The following is a 20,695-nucleotide window of genomic DNA, read 5'->3' on the forward strand; positions in this document are numbered from 1 at the left end:
TATTAAAAGCGAGCAGTACATACTCTTTCAACATAAAAGTTAGGTTTTTTAGAATCTGCTTGTAAATAAACATGGCATTGATTTCAAGGTTTTGAACATACAAAAATTCACTGGGTTCCTTTTATGCTTTTATCTTCCTGTTAGTTATAAGAAAGAATGTGGGCGCTTTAAATCCTCTTGACATGTCTGTCACCAGCACAATAAACTCCCCTCCTGAGCAGAAGAGACCCTTGTCTGTCACTGGGATCTCTCCGGAGGTGATGATTGCCAAGTGGGTTTTCTGTCGACTTCCTAAAATGTAACCTCCTCATCCAGGCTGCCAGCTCTAGCATGACAGATTGGGTGGATGATTCCATCATCGCGTCACACTATGTTTTACCATTTGGGGCCAGATGTCATCTTTGGGGAAGAGAGTTAAAGCTTTTGTCAGAGTATTTCTCTTGTTTCACTTAACATCTACTCACCTTTTGGTATTGAAAGAATAAAAAATACAAACTGATAAGACTATCCCCAGGCAGAGTTTTCATGCTACCCAAAGCAGTCTCGGCAGTTATAAAGATCCTTCAATAATCTGTCAAAAACTGACATCACAGTGTAAAGAGCTGTTCATTTCTATATCTCATTTTGGATTGATGTACGTGCACTTTTATATCCTTCAGTTCGATATAACATTTGGCCTTTCATGTTCTCAGTTTAAGCTACAGGGAATTCAAAGCTATTTCAAAGCATAATTATACCAATCTGCATATAAAAGGCTCTATGTCCTACAGAGGGTTATATGGAAAAGCAAACTCTTTCAAAGAAGAAAATTAGAAGTAATTCCCACAACTAAAATTCACAAAAGTTAATACATTTTTCATCTGATGAGAACAGTTTTATTTTTTTTAAACCAATAGAAGATTAATCAAGAAAGTGTTGGGGACTTTTTTTGTGAGGTAGGGAGGAGGAGAGTAAGAAAGGAAAATTGGAGAGGACAGCAAAAACATGATGCAGGTACATTATACATATTTTTTGATTATACACATCACATCAGAAAAATCAATAATTCATATTGCTATGGCAGACAATAGGATTGCCAATTCCATATTGTATTAGTTATATGTTGCTGGAAAACACTATACTCCAAATTTGTATGATTCAAAACTCTTAGTGCACTTTAACTGGGAACCTCGGCCTAAGGTCTCCTTTGAGATCACACTCCAGCTGTTGGCAGAAGGTGTGGTCTCCTCTGAAGATGAAATTTGGGAAAGGGCGTCTGCTTCAGAGTTCATTCATGTGTTTGTTGAAGGGCCTCGATCTCGTGACACATGGGTCTCACCACAGAGCTGCCTCCACATCTCTGCAAGCAATTCAGAAGAGAATGAGAAAGTGTACAAGGAGAGTTCCAAGATGGAAAACATAACCTTTATATAATCTAACACCAAAACCAAATTCTGTTTCATAGAAGTGGGTTCCATAGCTCAACTACTTTCAGGAGAAGGGGGATACTCAAGAGTTCAATACCTGGAGGTGATCATCATTATGGGCCATCCTAGAGGCTGCCTACCCTACATATTACATTCATGTTAAGTTGCTTTTGGTATTTTGTTATATTACAGAAGACTTTTGAAAATGTAAGTCCTGTAGTTGTGGTTTTAAACTGAAAGTAATTGCCACTACACAAATTTATTTTTTCCAAATATCTGCTCTCCAAATATGCCTTTAGTAGTTTTCAAACATTTCATAACTAGAAAATGACAAGTACGGTTATTTTAAATCTTTAAAGTAACTCTTTGTTAATCTTTTTTTGTTTTTACCATGGCAAAAGAAATATTTAAAAAAAAAAAAAAACCTCACAAACATAATTGTGTAAATTCTGAAGCTAGCAAAATACTTAGCACAGAAGTTATGTAGCATATGGTTATCCTAGTCCCAAACAGTAAAATGTGTCTGTATGTGCCAGCTCTTAATTACCGGCTCATTAACACTCAGGTGTCAATTGCTGGTGGCAAAGGCAATACCCAAATGGCCTAGTTTCTGTCATGCACAGTGTAATTAAATTGACCTCAAGTACTAAAGCTTGCAAGTTGCCTGATACTTTTGGACACTAATTTCAGGCATTATTCAAAATAGAATAATATGGTGAATAAACTAATGTAAGAGAAAAGCACTATCAGGTTTCAAAATGTCTATTCATACATAATTATAATCTTAAAAACAATTGAATAAATAATCACAATTCTAATCTATATCAAATATAACAATGCATATCATCTACTTGGTTTTACTATTATCAATCTAAAGCTCAAGTTTAAAGTTTATCAATTTTAAAACTCAAAATAATGTTAAACTTGTTACAAACCAAAAGAAAAATAAATCATTGTAATAGTCACATTTGGGAAATAGAAATTGCGTATCATTTTTTATAATTTCATTTATTGATATATAAAGAGAAAATATGTATATCTTACATTTAAAATATTAATTCCCAAATGTAACCAAATGTGAAGCATATACGTGTCTTCTGTATGGTTCTAACAACAAAGAAATATGTACTTCTAGCAAGAATCCCACAAACTCTCCATAATCTAAGAGCCGATTTTTTCATGACTTTGTGTTGTAAGACAGCTCATTATGTGAAAGCTTATTTTTAAGCTTCCATTTAAAGAGAGAGAAGAGATGAATTCATGCACAAACCTTTGCTTTTCATAAAACCTCACATAAATGAAAAGAACATTTTCTGCAGAAAAGCCTACAAGAACAAGCAAAAGACAAAAAAACAAGTGAGCAAACAGTTATAACAACATTTTGGAAGTTTGGAAGTGGATCAGTAAGTTGCTATCAAAGTACTAGTTTTAAAAATATGTAATCTTGAGCTGGAAGTTAAGAGTATGAGGAAAGAAATCTGATTTATTCCACAGAATATTCCAAAGGCTAAGGAATTAATAGAACAAATTAGTTCTGAAGTAGGAGTGAATATAAAAATAAAGAGAAGGATCAAAAAATGTCATTGAGAAGCAATTAGACTCCAGGTTTCTTTCATCAACTATGCATATGTAGGTGATCAATTATCCTCTCTGGTTAGAAGACAGGAAATTTATTCTCTAAGGAGGTGAAAACAGAGGTGCCTACATTGGAAGACAGCAGGTACGGTTTAATGTGAGATCATCATACCCAGAAAACTTAGGCTCTTGGGTCTCCCAGACGTCTTTCCCCAATTAACTTTCAGAATGCAAGTACAAAGGCTTATACTTCCAGGCAGAAGATCTGAACACATTTCTCTGGATACCTCTAACTAGTCTAAGAAGAAAAATATACCAAACATATTGACTTTGGGTTTTCCTTAATTACATGATCCAGCAAGATCACCCTATAGACAAACATACTCAACAAGCTTTCCACACAAGGGCAGAGTTTACCTTCAGCCTTTTAGAGTATCATTTTTAATTATGGACACACAGCTAAGCATCACCAGACACTGGCAAAAAAAAAAAAAAAATCTCTACTTTAGATTCCTGGAAAGAGACACTATTGCAAGAAAATAAAATGTAATATAAGCTATCATTAATCTCTTCAGGTGAATAAGGGAAAATATTGTATACATGAAAAGAGTTCAAAATACCTTTAGAGAGGAATATTGAGAAAACATTAAAAAAAACTCCTAGTCTTAATAATAATATAATGAAATAAAAAGCTCAGTAGAAGTTTGAAAGATAAAGATAAGAACATCTCTGAGAAAGTAGATTAAAAAACTGTAGAAAGTAGGAAAGAAAAAGTGAAGAAAATTGGTAGGTCAGTAGAGGAGGTTCAATATCTAAATGTTAAGGGATTTAAAAAAAGATGAAAAGAAGTAAGGGAAGAAATGATGAAAGCAATAATTCAAGAAAATTTCCAAAAACTGAAAGGTTGGGTGTAAAGACTGAAAGAGTGTACTAAGTATCTGAAATTCAGATGGAAACAGATCTACATCAAATCATGTGATAACTATGAAATTTCAGAACTTGATGACAAAGAGACCCTCCCATACGTTTCCATAGGAGCTGGGGGACCTACGCTCATAAAAAGTTTAGTTTTTACTTTGGAAAATGTTCTACTTTGGAAGGCAATGCAGGAAACCTCTCAAAGAACTTAAGCTTAATATCTGACAAATTTGGCTTGAAGCAAGCCTAACCAAGACTTAAATTGTTCAAGATTTTGGTCCTCTCCAACAGCATACCACTCACTCTTATGGTATAAACAAAATTAAGCCCAATGTATGTGTTGCCTTGACATCTGGCACAACAAGGAAGACTTCAAATAACCTAACTCCCAAGTTTCTCACTCCATTCTGCTCCCAAAGATAAGATCCCTTAACCAAACAACCTTATTTATCAGGGGTACCGTTTGAAGGTGGGTGTCAGTTCCTTGCTCACTTATAGAACAAGCCAATTCAAACAAGCCAATCCTATCTCACCAGAACCAAGGAATGCCTCCCCACTGATACTACAAAGCATACCTCCTGCAGCCCCTGGCTATTCACTCTGTTACTAAATGCAATCCCTTATGGCCATGCGCAGCATCCTTCCTGCCCAAGGCTGTGACTAGTAAATTGTTGTTGGTTTCTTCTGTCCAGTATTAGGTGCTACATATTTTCCAACCCCATAACTTTAGGACAGAAATTTCTCCCTCACCAAAGGGATGGTGAAGAGGTAAGTAAAACAACTCTTTACATGATGATACAACCATGACCAAGGACACCCGGTCAGCTTAAATTAACTGCTCCTGGATAACTAAATGGTTTCATGATATAAGCATGGCTGCCTGGAACCAAACTGTCATTGCTGGTGGACTTGCACTTTGGCCTACTGGCCACTGTGTTGTCTTTAGCAGATATTGCCCTCCCTTCCCACCACAGAATGCTCTTGTCCTCAAGAAGAGATCTGTTGTTAATTAACGATTCCTCAGCATATGTTCTACTGGAGTCAGTCTATGTCTAGCAAGAGTCTCTGGGACTTCTGCCTGTAATGGCAGTGACAATACAAAACTTTACCCAATCAGCTGGTGCTTCTGTTCCACTTACAAAGATAAGCTAGAGCTCTCCAGTCACTGCATCTAACTTGAGAACCATCACTAGCTACTTGGGGCAGCCATCTGGACATTATTGTGATTGTCCACCCTCATGGGGTGTCAAGGGGAGGCTCATTATGAGGTTTATGGAAAAGGAGAAGATCACCACCTTAGTGAGAATTAATCATGACACCGAAGTCACTTAATAAGAGTTGTTTGGGGGGCACCTGGGTGGCTCAGTGGGTTAAAGCCTCTGCCTTCGGCTCAGGTCATGATCCCGGGGTCCTGGGATTGAGCCCCACGTCGGGCTCTCTGCTCGGCGGGGAGCCTGCTTCCTCCTCTCTCTCTCTCTCTCTCTCTCTGCCTGCCTCTCTGCCTACTTGTGATCTCTGTCTGTCAAATAAAAAAATAAAATCTTTAAAAAAAAAAAAAAGAGTTGTTTGGGCAAGTATAGATACCTTGCCCATTTCCTGTGCTGCTGTTCCCCTTGCTGCTATCCCAAGTATACATTTCAGGCAACCTATGGACCAGGTACCTATGGACCAAACCTATGGACCAAAAAAAAAAAAAAAGAAGAAGAAGAAGAAGTGGAAAGAACATGGGGTACCAGGCTCTCCCCAAATAATGGAGGAGGTGACACAACTGCTGTTTCAATGAAACGTCCCTAGCCATTGTGCCTGGACTTGTCTTTGTGCTGCTGGCTACCAGCAGGCCAAAGGGTTAATCATCTAATCATGGGGCTTGACCACTCAACTAACAAACTGACTAGCAGTGGTAGTTGTTGGCCACATACCGAGCTTTTCTACAAACAGTCTCTCACAGACCCTGAGCATCTATTCTTCCATACCACGCTGGTCATTATGCTTTGGGTCAAGGAACCATCACTCACAAGATCTGCATAGTTATCAAGCCCTCCATTCTATAAGCTGGAGTCAAATCTGACCCTCTGACATATCCCATCTGCAGGAAGGTGTAACCTCACCTCTCCTCAGATCCTTGCTAGATACCACGGTGTTAGAGGAGGTCAACCCTCTCCCAGCCCCCTTAGCAACATGGAAAGCCCCATAGGAGCAAGTTAGTGAATCATTAATGGAGTTTATACACTTTATGGAACATATTGCCACCATTACATATGATGGAACCTGGTGGAATGTTCTGCTTTTTATTCCCTATCTAGGATGTCCCAGACAATGCAGGATCTAAGGATCAGCACAGTTGACCATATATCAGGCAGTCATCTTAGCACCAGATACCCTGGCCAGAAAATGGCTCCATATGTACATTTTTTTAAACTCTTAGTGTATTTTATAAGAATTGCTCCCTTAGAGGTAAAGGACTCTAGCAATCTCTTGTCTCACAGAGACCTAAAATATAAATCAAAGGAACAGATGTCACTATGTGTACTAAGGCCACAATTTGGCCTCACCAGAACATTCCTATTCTCCCCTTTGGAATTTCAGAGATTATTGATAGTGACCAAGGCATTCATTTCACTTCTCAAAATAGACACTGTTAGGCTCTGGAAGAAGACATTCAATACAACTTCCATGTTCCCTATAGGCCTCAGGCTGCCCATTTAGTTGAGAGGTTTAATGCCTCCCTGGAAGAATTCCAAAGAAAGCAAATAACACTATGCTATTTCCACAGGTATGAATTAGTTTAAATCCACATTCCCTAGGGACATGCACTCCCTGTACTAATGCCACGCATGTTCCTCAATTTCCTTTATTGGCCATAAAGGGAAAAACCTCTAAGGGAAAAACCTCTAAAGTTCATATTTTTGAAGTTCACCTCACTATGTGGCCCTCTGTGTTGGGGAGAAACATGGCTGATGCATTCAATTGAAAATATACAGTTTATGATCTGCTGAATAAAGAGGCATAAGCCATCCTCACAAATTTGGCAGATATCTCCTTCAGCATCTAAGCTCCCACTTTGTGAAAGTGAAACCACAGTCATTTTGATCAAAAACAGTTTCAGTACACTCACACAAAGGAAGTCAACTCACGAGATTTATTACTACAAATCTCAGGACTGTGGTCAAAGAGCCAGGGAAAGGCAGATCCCTGTCCCAGGCCATGAGTAAGCAGGCGATTGAGAACGGGGTAGCAAGCACCTAAAAAGGGGTTGCAGTGGACGTCACTGACTTTTCACTGGCTTAATTCTAAGTGGTCAGTTTAAAAGGTGTCCCAGGAAGAGCCAAGTGGGAACTTCTGGTGGGAATCCTAAGCTCAGGTCCTGATCTAAACATCCAGACTCTCTGCAAGAACAGGGTTATCATACTCTGAAAAGCCTAGGAAGCAACTCAGAATATTTATTTTTCTCCTCACACTGTCTTCTTCCTGGTCAAGTGCCTACTTCATGTCCTGGAGAGGTACTTCTACTACCTAGAAATCTCAGTTCATCACCAAGGTAAAAATTGGTATCAAGATAGCAAGGAGTCAATTAAAGTATAAGGACTAAAATTAAAGCCCAATATTATGTTCTACCTTGCCATCAGGCCTATCTAGGAGTACCTTGAATGGTCTAACCTCACCTTCCTCATTCTCGGAAAGATATGATCCCCTGGCCAAACAGCTCTGCCTATCAGGGGGACAGATTACAGCTGATTTTAAGTAGCGTGGTTTCATTTCCCTGTTAGCTCCATTGAATTCTCCCTGGTCACATCCTCCAGCAGAAACCAGGGAGAACCCCTCCCTTTTGATACCAAAAACAGCCTGCTTCTTATAGCCTCCCCACCCCACCCCCCATAGTGTGGCCCTGTATTTTGTGTGGTGTCCTTCTCCCCTGGTCTGTGAGAATATGTGATTCATAAATTGTTGTCAATTTTGTCTGTCTCTCTAGCGTCAGATGTTGTGTGTTCCCCATCTCCAAAACCCTAAGGTGAAAATCTCTCCCTCGCCAATAGGGTGGATAGCTGACAATTAAAATCACCCTTTACTTGACTTCTTATTTTGACTAAATTAGTTGAAGTAAGTTGAGCTAGGCTGGGGGAATTTATTAGCTGGGATGATGATTTTGTAAAGTCAGGTTATTCAGACCTATTCTCAATGAAGTAGCAGTTGTTAATAGCATTTCTCTGGGAGATGTACTTCTATTTGACTCTAGTTTTGCTTATTCACTGCCAACATAACATGGTGGTTAAGAGGAATAAAAATGCATATATTAAAACAGTTTATTCTAAATATAAATCATAAAAGGACAGTCAGAACTGTCTTTAGTTTCTTAGGCCACATTTCATGGTGTCTTCTACATGGGAATCATCCTTAGAAATGAGCATGTGGCATAGGGAGAGCATTGAAATTTAAAAATATAAAGTGAAGTTCTAGATGCTATAGCTTATTTTTATATTTTCAAATATAGTTACTCCTAGAATTTCAAGTTAAAATAAGACACAGAGACTAGAGATGTAGCCTGGCATAGGTTAAGAATTCAGTCAAGAGAAAGAGTTTGGACTTTACATTTATGGTTATGTTCTTCCATCAGTTGGTCTATATTTGTCTCATTTGCTTCATAGGTAGGTTAAGGACAAGAATATTTTTAAGGACCTGCTCTGCACTAAAAGTTTATTATTCCATGGGGTCCACTTAAAAAGAAAAGAGAAAAGAAAATTAATTGCTAATAGAGTTTAAATAGGAGTTGATGAATACAGGTCAAACAGATAATAGAAGATAAATAGATAAAAAAAGATAAACAGATAAAAGATAAATAACTACTTTACAATTATCATGTCTTGTTTATTTTTATTTATATGCGTTCCTCTTCATTATGTAGTGTCAGGCATGTCACAAAAAGAGCCAGAGGTTTTGACTTAATCTGCCTCCTTTTTAAATTAGTCAAGATCACTTTTGCATTAACACTAGCCAAAGTTGCACATGGGAAAAAAAGAAAACATTTCAAAATATTTCTAATTTACATATTATGTATTTGTAGAATTATTTTCAAATAATCATAAAGAAAAAATTCAACTTAAGAGTTGTTTTTTTTTTCAACTTAAGAGTTTTAATTTAAATGGTCATAATAATAATGTTACCACAGAAAAAACGAAGTAAAATACAGTAGAGACTGTCATTTGATTATAAGAGTAAAAATCTAAAATATTCTGAATATGTTTAAATATAATGCAGTTTGGGTTCCAGTTGGACAGCAAGCATAGCAAAAATTGAATGATAGAAAATTAACAACCTCTCCTACAAATAAAATTACCCTTTTCTTTCTTTTATGTTGTCTTCCTTGAAGGCAGCATGATCCACTCAGACAAACCAAAACTCCCAGTCATAATTACTTCTCCCTCTCCCTCATCAGTCATCTGACCACCTACCCAGGGAGGAAATACCATCTGTTTGCTTTCTCAATTGTCTCTCAATTCTGTCCTTCCACCTCCATTTTTACTAGTCCAATCTGTAATTTACTTGTGCTCACTTGCTTCCTAGCTAGATTTACAACAACAATAGGTTTCTCATTATCCCAATTTCTCTTTTTTTTCTGTTTTTATTGTTATGAATTATCTCATAACATCATCTAAATCATAAAGTGTCATTATTTGCAGCATTTATTTTCATCTCTTAATTATTATTATTTCTAATACTGGAATAGACTCTTCTAGAGTGTTAAAGGAAGTATTATATCGAAACTAAAACTACGCTACATATCTAAATTTTAAAAATAGCTAATATCCTTGATCACTCCACCTACCTGACTTGTAATTGAAAACATACTAACCACCTCAGCAGCAATACTCTTGACTAATAATCACAGTGCTGTAAACTTGTCATCTAACTTAATGAAATGTTATGCCAGTGCACATGATTCTGCAAGATCTCTTAATGGCATTTCCAGTTTCTCCCCTGTTCTGGTTCCTATAATTGCAAGTGGACTTTCTCAAGATTATTGAGACACCTTTGAACTTAAAATATTGCAAACACTGTCATGTAAATCCATACATCCTTGTCAGAGAAACAATGGACATAAAACACACCTCTACAGAAACATCCCAATGAGATAGTTTGGTATCTGTATATTTTAAAATAAAATTTATATATCCTTTCTCTGTTTTACTCCTTTTTTTCTTTAAGATTGTATTTATTTATTTGAGAAAGAGAGAGACAGCAGAGTGAGAGACAGAGAGAGAGAGAGCATGAGCTGTGGGGGAGTGGAAAGGGAGAAGCAGGCTCCCAACTGAGCAGGGAGCCTGACACTGGGCTGAATCTCAGTACCTTAGGATCATGACCTGAGCCAAAGACGGATGCTTAACCAACTGAGTCACCCAGATTCTCCTGTTTTACTCCTTTCTAAGGTATCTCATTTTACCTCAGTCTTTATCATATTTTAATTAGAATTACCCAACCATCATTTATTTTCAGTAGCTTTCTCCTTGTTTTAACTTACATATGTATATGACTACATAAACTTTAAAAATCATAACTGTTTCTCAGTCTCTTAAAGCTTACTGGAGAATGAAGGAAGGCAGTGGTTGTATTCTCTCTCCCTCTCTCTCTTATTTCTCACTTTCTCTCTCTAATTCAACTTTACTTAATATATTTTATTATAACCATTGTGTTGTCTCTTTGTGGTCCATGTAGCCAGTATAAAATAAGGGTGTGACCACAAAATGCCAGAAGAAATTGGATCATTGATTTCCTACATGTGGAAAAGGTCATGCCAGCTTCTTGAAGATCAAATATATCATTACCTTCCAACCAGACATTCTGATAGTCTAAAGATTAATTAATAGAGTGTATAGAATATATGTTTGCCTATAATGTGGTTTTATCCATGCATTCCTCCATGAGTCTCTTTGTGTTGGTTAATATCTCTCCCCATCACAGACACATACATACAGACATAAACAGACACACAGACACACACTCACACACACACAAATATCAATTTTGAGAAAAGTATATTGCCAGAAAATCTTGAAGTTGGCCATTCATTCCATTATTAATTAGGAAACACAACAAGAATATTAAAAACTCTCACACTTCTAGAATAAAATTCAGTTTCAGTCTTATGTAGTTCACTACACCAATGCTTGTTTCCATCCCTCTTTTCATTGATTAAGAGAAGAGTCACTCATCATGGTAAAGAAGCAAGCGGATGGAGATGGTGTTCCAAATTAGATAATTGTGACATTCATTAAATGTTTCTTATTCCCAGGCAGACTAGGTGAGCAATGATCCAATGATTAGCAACTACTCTCTCAAAGAAAAGTAAATATGTAAGATGAAGCAAACTAAAAACTGTCTTCATCTATACAATATTCTCAATAGAATTTTTACATGAAGTAATTAATAATTAATTACATTTCTTTTAAAATTTAAGTGCCCCTTTAGAAACACTAATTTAGTCACAGATTAGTATGAACTGCTTTAGTTTGGTGGTAAATTTAAAAACCTAGTTTTCGTTATGAGGAAATAAAAGCTTTGATTAATTAAAGAAAAGAAAAAAATAAAACAATTTTGAACCACCCAAGGACAGATCTAGGGAACAGGGTCTGCCAACCTAAGAAATGACAACTTCAAGATGTCTACAATTACAACCATTGGGGGGAAAAATCCATTCAGTGCAACAGATACTGAAAACGGAGAGTTTACATGGCACTCCTTTATTATCTTGATTTAATCTTGTTTGTTTAAAGATCATACTGTAGAAATAAAGAAAGAAATCAAAGCTGTTTATGCTGTTACTATCCATCAAGGACTACTTGAAAGGGGAATCTCCCACAAGCTAAGTCAACCCAACAAGCAGAGCTCCAGGCCCTTACCAGAACATACCAGTTATCGGAAGGATAAACTGTTAACATTTATACTGACAGCCAGTATGCCTTTGGGGTAATCCATGATTTGGGGATGTTATAGAAACCAGGGGATTTTCTTATGTCCTCTGAGACCCTAATCAAAAAAGGACCATGAGTAAATGAACTTCTTACTGCTATTCTTTTACCTTCTGAAATTGCTGTCATCAAAATTGAGTTCCACATGAAAAAGACTGAAAATGAACGTCAGGGAAATCTAGCTAACTTTCATGCAGAGACAGTAACAATGGAATCTGTAAAAGTCGCAACTCAGGTGGTGAACTCCTTCTGCTTCAGCAAAAAATAACCCCTCATTGCTAGACTTTTGTCATCTTGAGACACTTGTAACATAGCAATTGTCTGATCCTGAATCAGAAAAAATAAGATGGGCAAACAATGGCTGTAAATTAAATAAACAGTTGGGGCAATGGGAAACCCAAGAGGTTGGTTTTTCCCGGCCCTCTAGTAAACCCCAATTTTCAGGTTTTTATTCCTTTATCCACCACGGTGCCTTTAACATTACTGAAATTATGAATATACATTGGTGTAGCAACTTCCATAAAATTATGCAAATAGTTTACTACCAACATCTAACCTGTCAGATCTATAATCATAGAGAAACTATTTTTGTCCCACGAGGCCTCAGACTTACTCCCTCTGGTCCTTTCAAGCACCTGTAGCTGGACTTCATTCAGTTGCCACTTACTGTAGGTTATTGATATGTACTTGTTATTTTCTGCATGTTTTCTGGGTGATTGAAACTTTCCCCTGCTACAAAGCTGATGCTCTCAGAGTGACAAAGAAATTATTAGAGAATGTGTTTCCACTTGGGGATTACTTTCTGTAGTCTCCAGTGATAGAGGCACCCACTTCACTGGATGAATCATCTGAGCCTTAACAAAAATGTTGCAGACTTCTTGGAATGATTACTAGTCCTATCATCCTCAATCATCAAGCAAGGTCGAGAAAACTAACGGTATTGTCAAACACAAAATCGCTATGCTTGTTGAAACTACTGGACTCCCTTCACCTACAGTATTGCCTCTGGCCTTGTTGACTGTTCTCAGACCCCCTTTGGGAAACATAAACTAACTCTACATGAGATAGTCACTGGTACACTAATGTCTATTGGTATACAACTTTCTGCTGCTCCCGCATTGTCTTGCTAGTATAGCTAGCTACTGCAAGTATTTAATGCCTTATGCTGAAGAGTATCAATCGATTAAAGAACCCCTCCCAGATCCTAATTCAAAGGATCCTGTTTGTTGGCCATTGTCTGAAGCCTGGTGACTAGATATTCTGGAAACATTATCATCAGAGGACTCCTCTTGAACGCCACTGGAAGGGATGTTACCAAGCACTCTGAACCACCAACACTGCTGCAAAACTGGAAGGCACCGAGTCTATGGTACATACACATCTCACAGCTAAAGAAGGCTTTACCTGACATCTGGTCCTGTACAGACACTGAAGACCCCTTAATCAAACTGACAAAGAATACAAGTAGCTGACATTAGGATAGACTACTTCCACCCAACACACCAGATTAAAACTTCCTCCTTTAACTGAACATGAAAGCTTTTTTTTTTTTTTTCTTCTGTGTCTTTCCTTTACTCTAGCATTGGCCTGGAAATCTAACACCCTCATCCATACTTCCCAGACCATGCTAATGGTGGTGAGCTTCAGTCAGTCCCTCTTAGAAGTCTTTTACCAAGTTCAACTTTTATGACAGAACATCTAGTGCCTTGTTTTTTCCTTTCTCCAATTATAACTCTACTTATGCAATTCAACTCATATAGCTATGTAGATCTTTGTACAATCACACTCTCACATTCCCATGAGTATCTAGATCGGATCTGCTCCCAATCACTAAGAGATCTCTCCAGCAGCACACATCTTTATAAGGTATTCAGAATAACTCTTTATTTTAGGCTATGAGATTTACTCTCTGAATGTGCTGAAATCCAACTGATCCCTGGGTTGAAGGGGCAAATGTATTCATCTCAAAATTTGACTCAGAATTTGCTTCCTTTGGCAGGGCCATACTTCCCTGATTAGGAATAAATGTCAATGAGAATATGATCAGATCCCTCTCCTTAACTTTTGAAGATAGTGTAGAATCTGTTGCTAAGACAATAGCTACCCAACAACTCAGACTTAGACTTTCTGAACACGGTCATTCTTGAAAACAAAGTCCTCGATTTTCTTTCAGCTGAGTAAGGAGGTATCTGTGCTGTGGCCACCATCACCTGCTGAACCTGGATTAACACTTCTGAGGAAGTTGAATCTTGGGCACTTGGATCCCTGAGCAAGCCACTTGGCTTAAAAAGACCCCTTTAGTGGGGTCTTTGACTCGTTTGATTTTGATTGGCTTGGGTTTTGGGGACCATGGCTCCAAAGTGCACTCCAAACATTAAAAATATCCCGCCTATTATAATCGTAATAATCGCCCTAGTGCATTGTATTCACTCAAAAGCCTTAAATACATGTTCACAGTTGCTAACCACCAAGAAAATGATCTCCCTAAGACTAGAATTCCAGAAAAGAAGCGAAGAGAATGACAAATTTAAGGACTGTGAACCTGGAACCATGACCTATGGATACCACAAAAAGAAACAACAGAAACTGCCAAGTGGTAGCTGAGAGTGGTGCTAATGCCTTGAATTTTGATCACATCTCTCAGTCAAGCTGACAGTCTGATCAAAAGGAAGGAATTGTTAAAAAGGAAGCCACAGGTCCAAAATGCACTCACTTCTGCTAGGCCCACATCACCAAATGGGGGCTTTATTCCTAACCTAATTGCAGTTTCAACCTTCCCCAGGAATGCAATCTTAATTAGTCTATCTGGAATTTTCTGCTCAGCACCAGTGAAGTAACCCACATAATAAGATCCTTTTATTCCCCAAAGGGAAGTGATCTTTCCTGAAATAATCCTTTATTTTGTTTATGACTCCCTTGTCCTGGCTTTAAAAACCTTTCCCTTTCTGTAGCACTTCGGAGCTCTCTTCTACTTTTTAGATGGGATGTTGCCTGATTTATGAATTGTTCAATGAAGTCAGATCTTTAAAATTTACTCAGTTGAATTTTTGTTATTTCACACTGCTCAAATTCATTTCATAATATAAATCATATGCAAAAAAATATCATTCTGTCAGTTATTCAGTAATTCCAACAAACATTTATTTGCATGGAAATAGAAAGTTATTCAAAAAGCACATTAGGGGTTGAGGGAGAAAAATCAGGTAAATATATCCTAGTGCAATCACACACATATATTTTTCAATAGTAGGAATAGAGGGCTATTTGAGAGTTGCAAAGGGAAATGACTGGAACTCAGCAGCTGTGAGTTTTATTTCCTGGACTCCAAACCACCAATAAATAGAGAGGCAAAGGTGAACTGAGCTAATGAGTGGATACCAAAGGCAAGTCAGCTTGCATGTTGAGATTTTGCAATAAGCACTGCTTAAATACAACTTGAAAGCAGTCTAGAGTTTTGAGAAAGGAACAATTTCCATTTGTAGACTGTATTCCATACTTCTGGTATCAAGAATAGTGATAAAAGGATGAAAGTGATATTAATAGTAAAATACACTACCTAATGTGCATTAGCATTGTGCTATGCATTTCACGTGTCAGTTCACTGAATTCTCATAAGACTTTTACAGCTAAGTGTACTTCATATTTTACAAAGATAAAGATCAAGATTCAGATGCTAAAGAACTTTTTGATAAGATCTTCCTTCACTTTCTACAGCATTAAATAAATTTAATTTGAAATAGTGATCATATGGTGCAGTGCTTTTCAAACATTTGGGCAATGATTCACAACAAGAAATATATTTCACATTGTGACCTATTTCACACATGTATCAGATAAAATGTTTCACAGAGAACTATTTGTTTTTTTACCATGAGTGATGTGCTTTCATACTCTTCTATTCTACATTTTTACTATTCTATTTACTTATAGTTTTGTTTTATGTTCTCATCTTACTATATTGAATTACTCCCGTGTCCACAGTTGGGTTTTAACCACAAATTTGATTACTTAATTATTTGACCATTTAATTATTCAGTATTTTCCTATGAGTTCTTTGGTTCTCAAGGCAAACTAGAATTTTCATGAAGGCAGATATTACTTCTATCCATCCCTACCTCCCCTCATTGTTGGACCTTACTATAGGTGTGTAATTTAATAAAAGTTAATTTTTGTGTCTGAAAATTCATAGTCTTGGTTAAATGGAAGATTCCATGATATGATTCCCAGAAAGGGTAAAAGTAAGTGAAGTGATAGGCGGCACAGGTCTAGGGAAACAAAGTAACTTGCAGGTATAGCTGTCAACGTTTCATTGAGAATCATCATTCCTGTGTATTTCAATTAGTACTTTTCCACCATAGGGTTGGCTTTATTTGATGTCCAAATATAAGAAGAACTTAGTCCTGTCTCTCATTGCTTCATAAAATGAATTTCTGTCCAGATACATGTAGTCTGAACTCAAGAAAATCAGTTACATAAACCACACGAGATTACAAAGCACATTTCTTCTATTACCTTTTAGCTGTTTCAGACTGTAAATTTCTGTAAGATTCATTCAGATTATTTTTACATTATAAAAAAATCTATTCCATAATTTATATTTTTTTCTTGAATAATGATACCCATCTGTATTTTATTTTTTCTTACGATTCCTTTGACTTTAAATATGAAATAATTTCTAAAATTTTAGATATAATGTTTTCCTCTTATTGCTTGAAGGCACTCATATCCTGTGTACAACTTCTCTATATCATTCCCTGTGGACCCTTGGTATTGCTACAAATAAAAAAAAATTTTAAAAAAATTTACATTAGGTGGAAATATATATATATATATATATATATATATATATAAAATATTCATTGTAGGAATCATGAGAATCATATGGATCTAAATGTCTACTTTCAGAAGAATAAATATCATGAAATCCTTTAAACCTAGCATATGTTTCTTTGACTAAGACTCAGTTTTGAACAGATGTCCCCTTAGACCTGTTATATTAAGACTAAAATTACTAAATCAGCATTAGTTGTTTTTAAACTTAGGGCCATATTTTGCCACTGATTTTTATTCAAAGCTCCCACGGACGTCAGTGGAAGACCCATGCATGGAAAAATGGCATAATATGTATCCTAGTTTTATTTATTTCATATGTATACAGCAGTATAAAATAATATATTACATTTACACTCATTTTACTTATGTATTATTATAGCATTCACAGTAACAAACACTATAGTTAAGATTTAAACTCATCTTTTGTTATAATACCCTGTTTTCACTCACAGATAACTGTCTCAAAATGTGTTCAGAGCTGAAATTCCCTGCTTACTTTCAGCTCCACGATGTACGGATGTATTGGAAGTCTGAGTTCTATCATTCAGAAATTTTTGAGTCTCATGTGAAATTTTAATATTGCATCATTAATGCAAAATTTTCATGCAACTCAAAAACATCTGGAGTGTAAAACTTCAAACGAAGCATGTGACAAGCTTTCAAGAAATAAAAGTCATTTTTCTAATTTTACAAATACTTAAAAAATAACAGTGGTTAGAAATACATGCATGCACACTAAAGGTATTAGAGTTTTAGTCATATTATTGCCTGCAATACTCTGGCGGCTCCCATCTACCAGCATCCTCATAGAATGCTATAATCTAAAACCTATGCCAAGTTTTAGAAGAAAAAAAAAATACTCTATTGAACAGTAGTTTCACAAATTACTATATCAGCGTTTTGTTGGACCTAGCAGAGGGAAATTCTTTGAAGTGCTAACAATATATAAAATAATTTTACTACTCCATGACATAAAAAATATGGAATTTTGTCATTTTCTGTTTTTCCTTGTTAAAAAGGAACATAAAAAGGATGTTAAGTGCAAAGCCTTTACCACTACAAAATTAGCTGAAAAAGATAAAGAACCCAAGAAATTGCAATATGAAAAATATAGGATTTTCAGAAAAATTATCAAGTATATCAATGTTTTAAATATTTTTGACTTCCTGGGGTGTTAAAAGCACATGTAGAAATATGAGGGGGAAGAAAGAAAACCACATGAAATGACAATTAACAGTGCTCTTATCCTTCAGTATCATAATTTTCTTTATCCTGCCTAACATTTGCAATATTCTGGGTAATTATATTAAATATTACCTTTACTCTAGCAAATACTTTTTGTAAGGTGAAATGGTACAATGCATATGCCGTTATTAAAGTTTTTGTTGAGAATTGTGATGATTTTTGTTCCTCCTCTTGTCGGAGAGATAGGAGAGTTTCTACATTACAGAAAATCTGATGTCAAATTATAACACTATTAAGAAATAAAGCAAGAGGATGAGTAATTAAAATATTTAAATCTTCTCCTATAGTACTTAATTTGCAATGTTTGATAAAGGCATTGCATTTAATATCTTCAAAAAACAATATAACATATTGCCTTCATATTTCCCAAGAAAGATGATACACTTATAGTGACACCATTATATCTGTTAAGTAATTCTGACATGATATTTAAGTACTGGATTTAAAATGATTTCACAGAATTATGTTTATAAGGTAAAAATTAGAATTTCACATATGGATAAAATATTTCTAAAAATTGTCGTTTGACATACCTTTGAAACATTAAGACACTGTTTCCACAGGAAAATATTTTGACATTCTTACTATTTTAAAACTAACCATGTTATCAAGGAGTAAATATCATGATTATTTGTTTTGGAAATAATTTATTGATGAAATATTGTCTAATAATTTAGATATTATTTTCCTTTGATAAGTATAAAGTTATATAAGACTGGATACTAGGACAACTGGATTAAATAGAAAAGCTATTCTAAAATTCCTTTTCATGCTACTCTAATAAACTTTAACTTGGAAAACTTTACTATTGGAGGATTGCATTTTTCTGTTTTATAGTTCCACCATCATTGGTAGGTAACACTTTAGCCAATTTGCTTAAATTATATCTTTACTCAATTGTAATTTCTGATTTATTCTGGATGCAATAGAAAATTGATTAATAACTAAAATTTAGTGTTTTGTTTTAAATAATTCTATTTTTCCCAAATATTAGGTAAAGTTTCCTTGTTTTTTTCTTATTGTTTGTTTTTGTAGATTAATGATATAATTTAAGAATTTAAATGCAAATTAGAACTGTTACTATGACATAAAAAACTAATGCATAAATATATGGCATAAAAATTTGTTCAAGTGAGATTATACACAATGACATAAAGGGCTAAATAATTAAGGAAACTTTCCTAAGGTTGAACGAATGAATATAACTGTAATACATAAAGTGAGAATATCCTTATTTTTAATGCATGTGATGAGGCAGATGGATGTGTGTTTTCCCCCATAATTGTAAAATGATGAATGAAAGGTTTTAATTAAAGCAGAGTGACTCAACAAGAAAATCATTTTCTTGTTTAAAAAGCAATTACAACAAACAGACGTTTATCCAACTAAATTATATAGAAACAGAACCTTACTAAAATAGTCTATCATTCAAAATATTAATGTAGTAGTGCCAAAAGTTTGAGAAAATGTTACTGCTGCACTTGTTTGAATGTGTGTGCTTTTTGTGTCATATGTGATGGATTAGTTTTATATATTTTAAAGGGTCCCCAAAAGGCTGGAACACTACACATATTATTTCAATATATAAAATGATTGGGATTATGATGTATTAATATCTATAATTCGATAACAGTCAAATGAGTGATGCCAAAATCCACTCAAATATATACATATCAAGGACATATAATATGTGTATGCATTCTAATGTTAAATCGAAGGAATATATTCCCATTTAAATGACCATAAAACTGGGTGGGAAACATTTGTTATGTGTTAAGTTTTAGTCTGTTCCTTAATAATACAGCACAGCTCAAACTGTCACTGAATTCACAAGATCAGTTGACAATTGAGGTAAATATTGCCAAATTGATCTGTAATTTGTATTGGACAAGCATTCAGATATGTTGAAGGCTTTTTTAGAGGGGAGCTATGAGAATTCTGGTTTTTGCTAAGAAGATTATCTCAAATTCTCGGATTTTTCTCTCTTAATTTCTCTCTTAGTTAAGCAATAAACAACAGCAGGGGGAAAAAAAAAGAAAAATACGTAAAAGAAAGAGAAGTACATCTTAACAGATTTAATAATTAACTTCATTGACCCCAAAATAAGAGGCAAGGTTAACCTTTCAAGGTTGACTCTGGGAGAATTTGTTTCATTAATAAAACACTGGCTATATTTAAGCTATAAAACTTTCACATGTAAGATAATACTGAAACAATAACATATCATGTTTCTATCTCCAAATTTATTTATTTTAAATTTAGAGATCCCTTATATCTTACACTTACTCTTTACCAGTTCAGATATTGATATATCTCTATATATTCATATAGAGTTATAAATAGATTTTATATTCATGTGTTATTAGGAGACACAAAACTATGTAAAACTATGTAAAATAAAATTCTGTGTGAGTTCTATGGTTGAGGACTTCTTAAAATAGTCATCTCAATGTCAGATTTTACATCACAAAATGTACAGACACCCAATATTTGCTTTTGTTTTTTTCTAACAACAAATACAGGAGAATTTATAGATTCCTTATAAAAACTTTAAATGATTCTAAATTCAAAGCCATAGAAATAGAATCGAAAGAATGTAGATTGTTAGAGATTTTGATATTATTACATGTTCAGTGCTCTTTTGATAACATCGACAGCTATATCTTTGGCATTGAAAATTCAGTATGAGTTCTTGACAAAATTTTGTAGCTTAGAGCTTCATTTTCTTTTAAACAAGGAAAAACAGGGTTGAGTAAG

The 20,695-nt window shown here is 35.3% G+C and overlaps 1 protein-coding gene across 1 annotated transcript in view; it reads right to left on the bottom strand.

The window, feature by feature from the left end:
- Window positions 1-1,088: 1,088 nt before the first annotated feature.
- LOC111149283 (protocadherin 10) overlaps window positions 1,089-20,695 on the bottom strand; it is a 60,273-nt gene continuing 40,666 nt past the window's right edge. The window contains exon 5 of the mRNA XM_022506265.1: window positions 1,089-1,339. Within this exon, the coding sequence (XP_022361973.1) occupies window positions 1,272-1,339 (68 nt within the window). The 3' untranslated portion in view covers window positions 1,089-1,271. The remainder of the gene's footprint in view (window positions 1,340-20,695) is intronic.

Source organism: Enhydra lutris, unplaced genomic scaffold, assembly GCF_002288905.1.
Source record: "Enhydra lutris kenyoni isolate GAN:26980312 unplaced genomic scaffold, ASM228890v2 scaffoldscaffold21, whole genome shotgun sequence".
Lineage (NCBI taxonomy): Eukaryota > Metazoa > Chordata > Mammalia > Carnivora > Mustelidae > Enhydra > Enhydra lutris.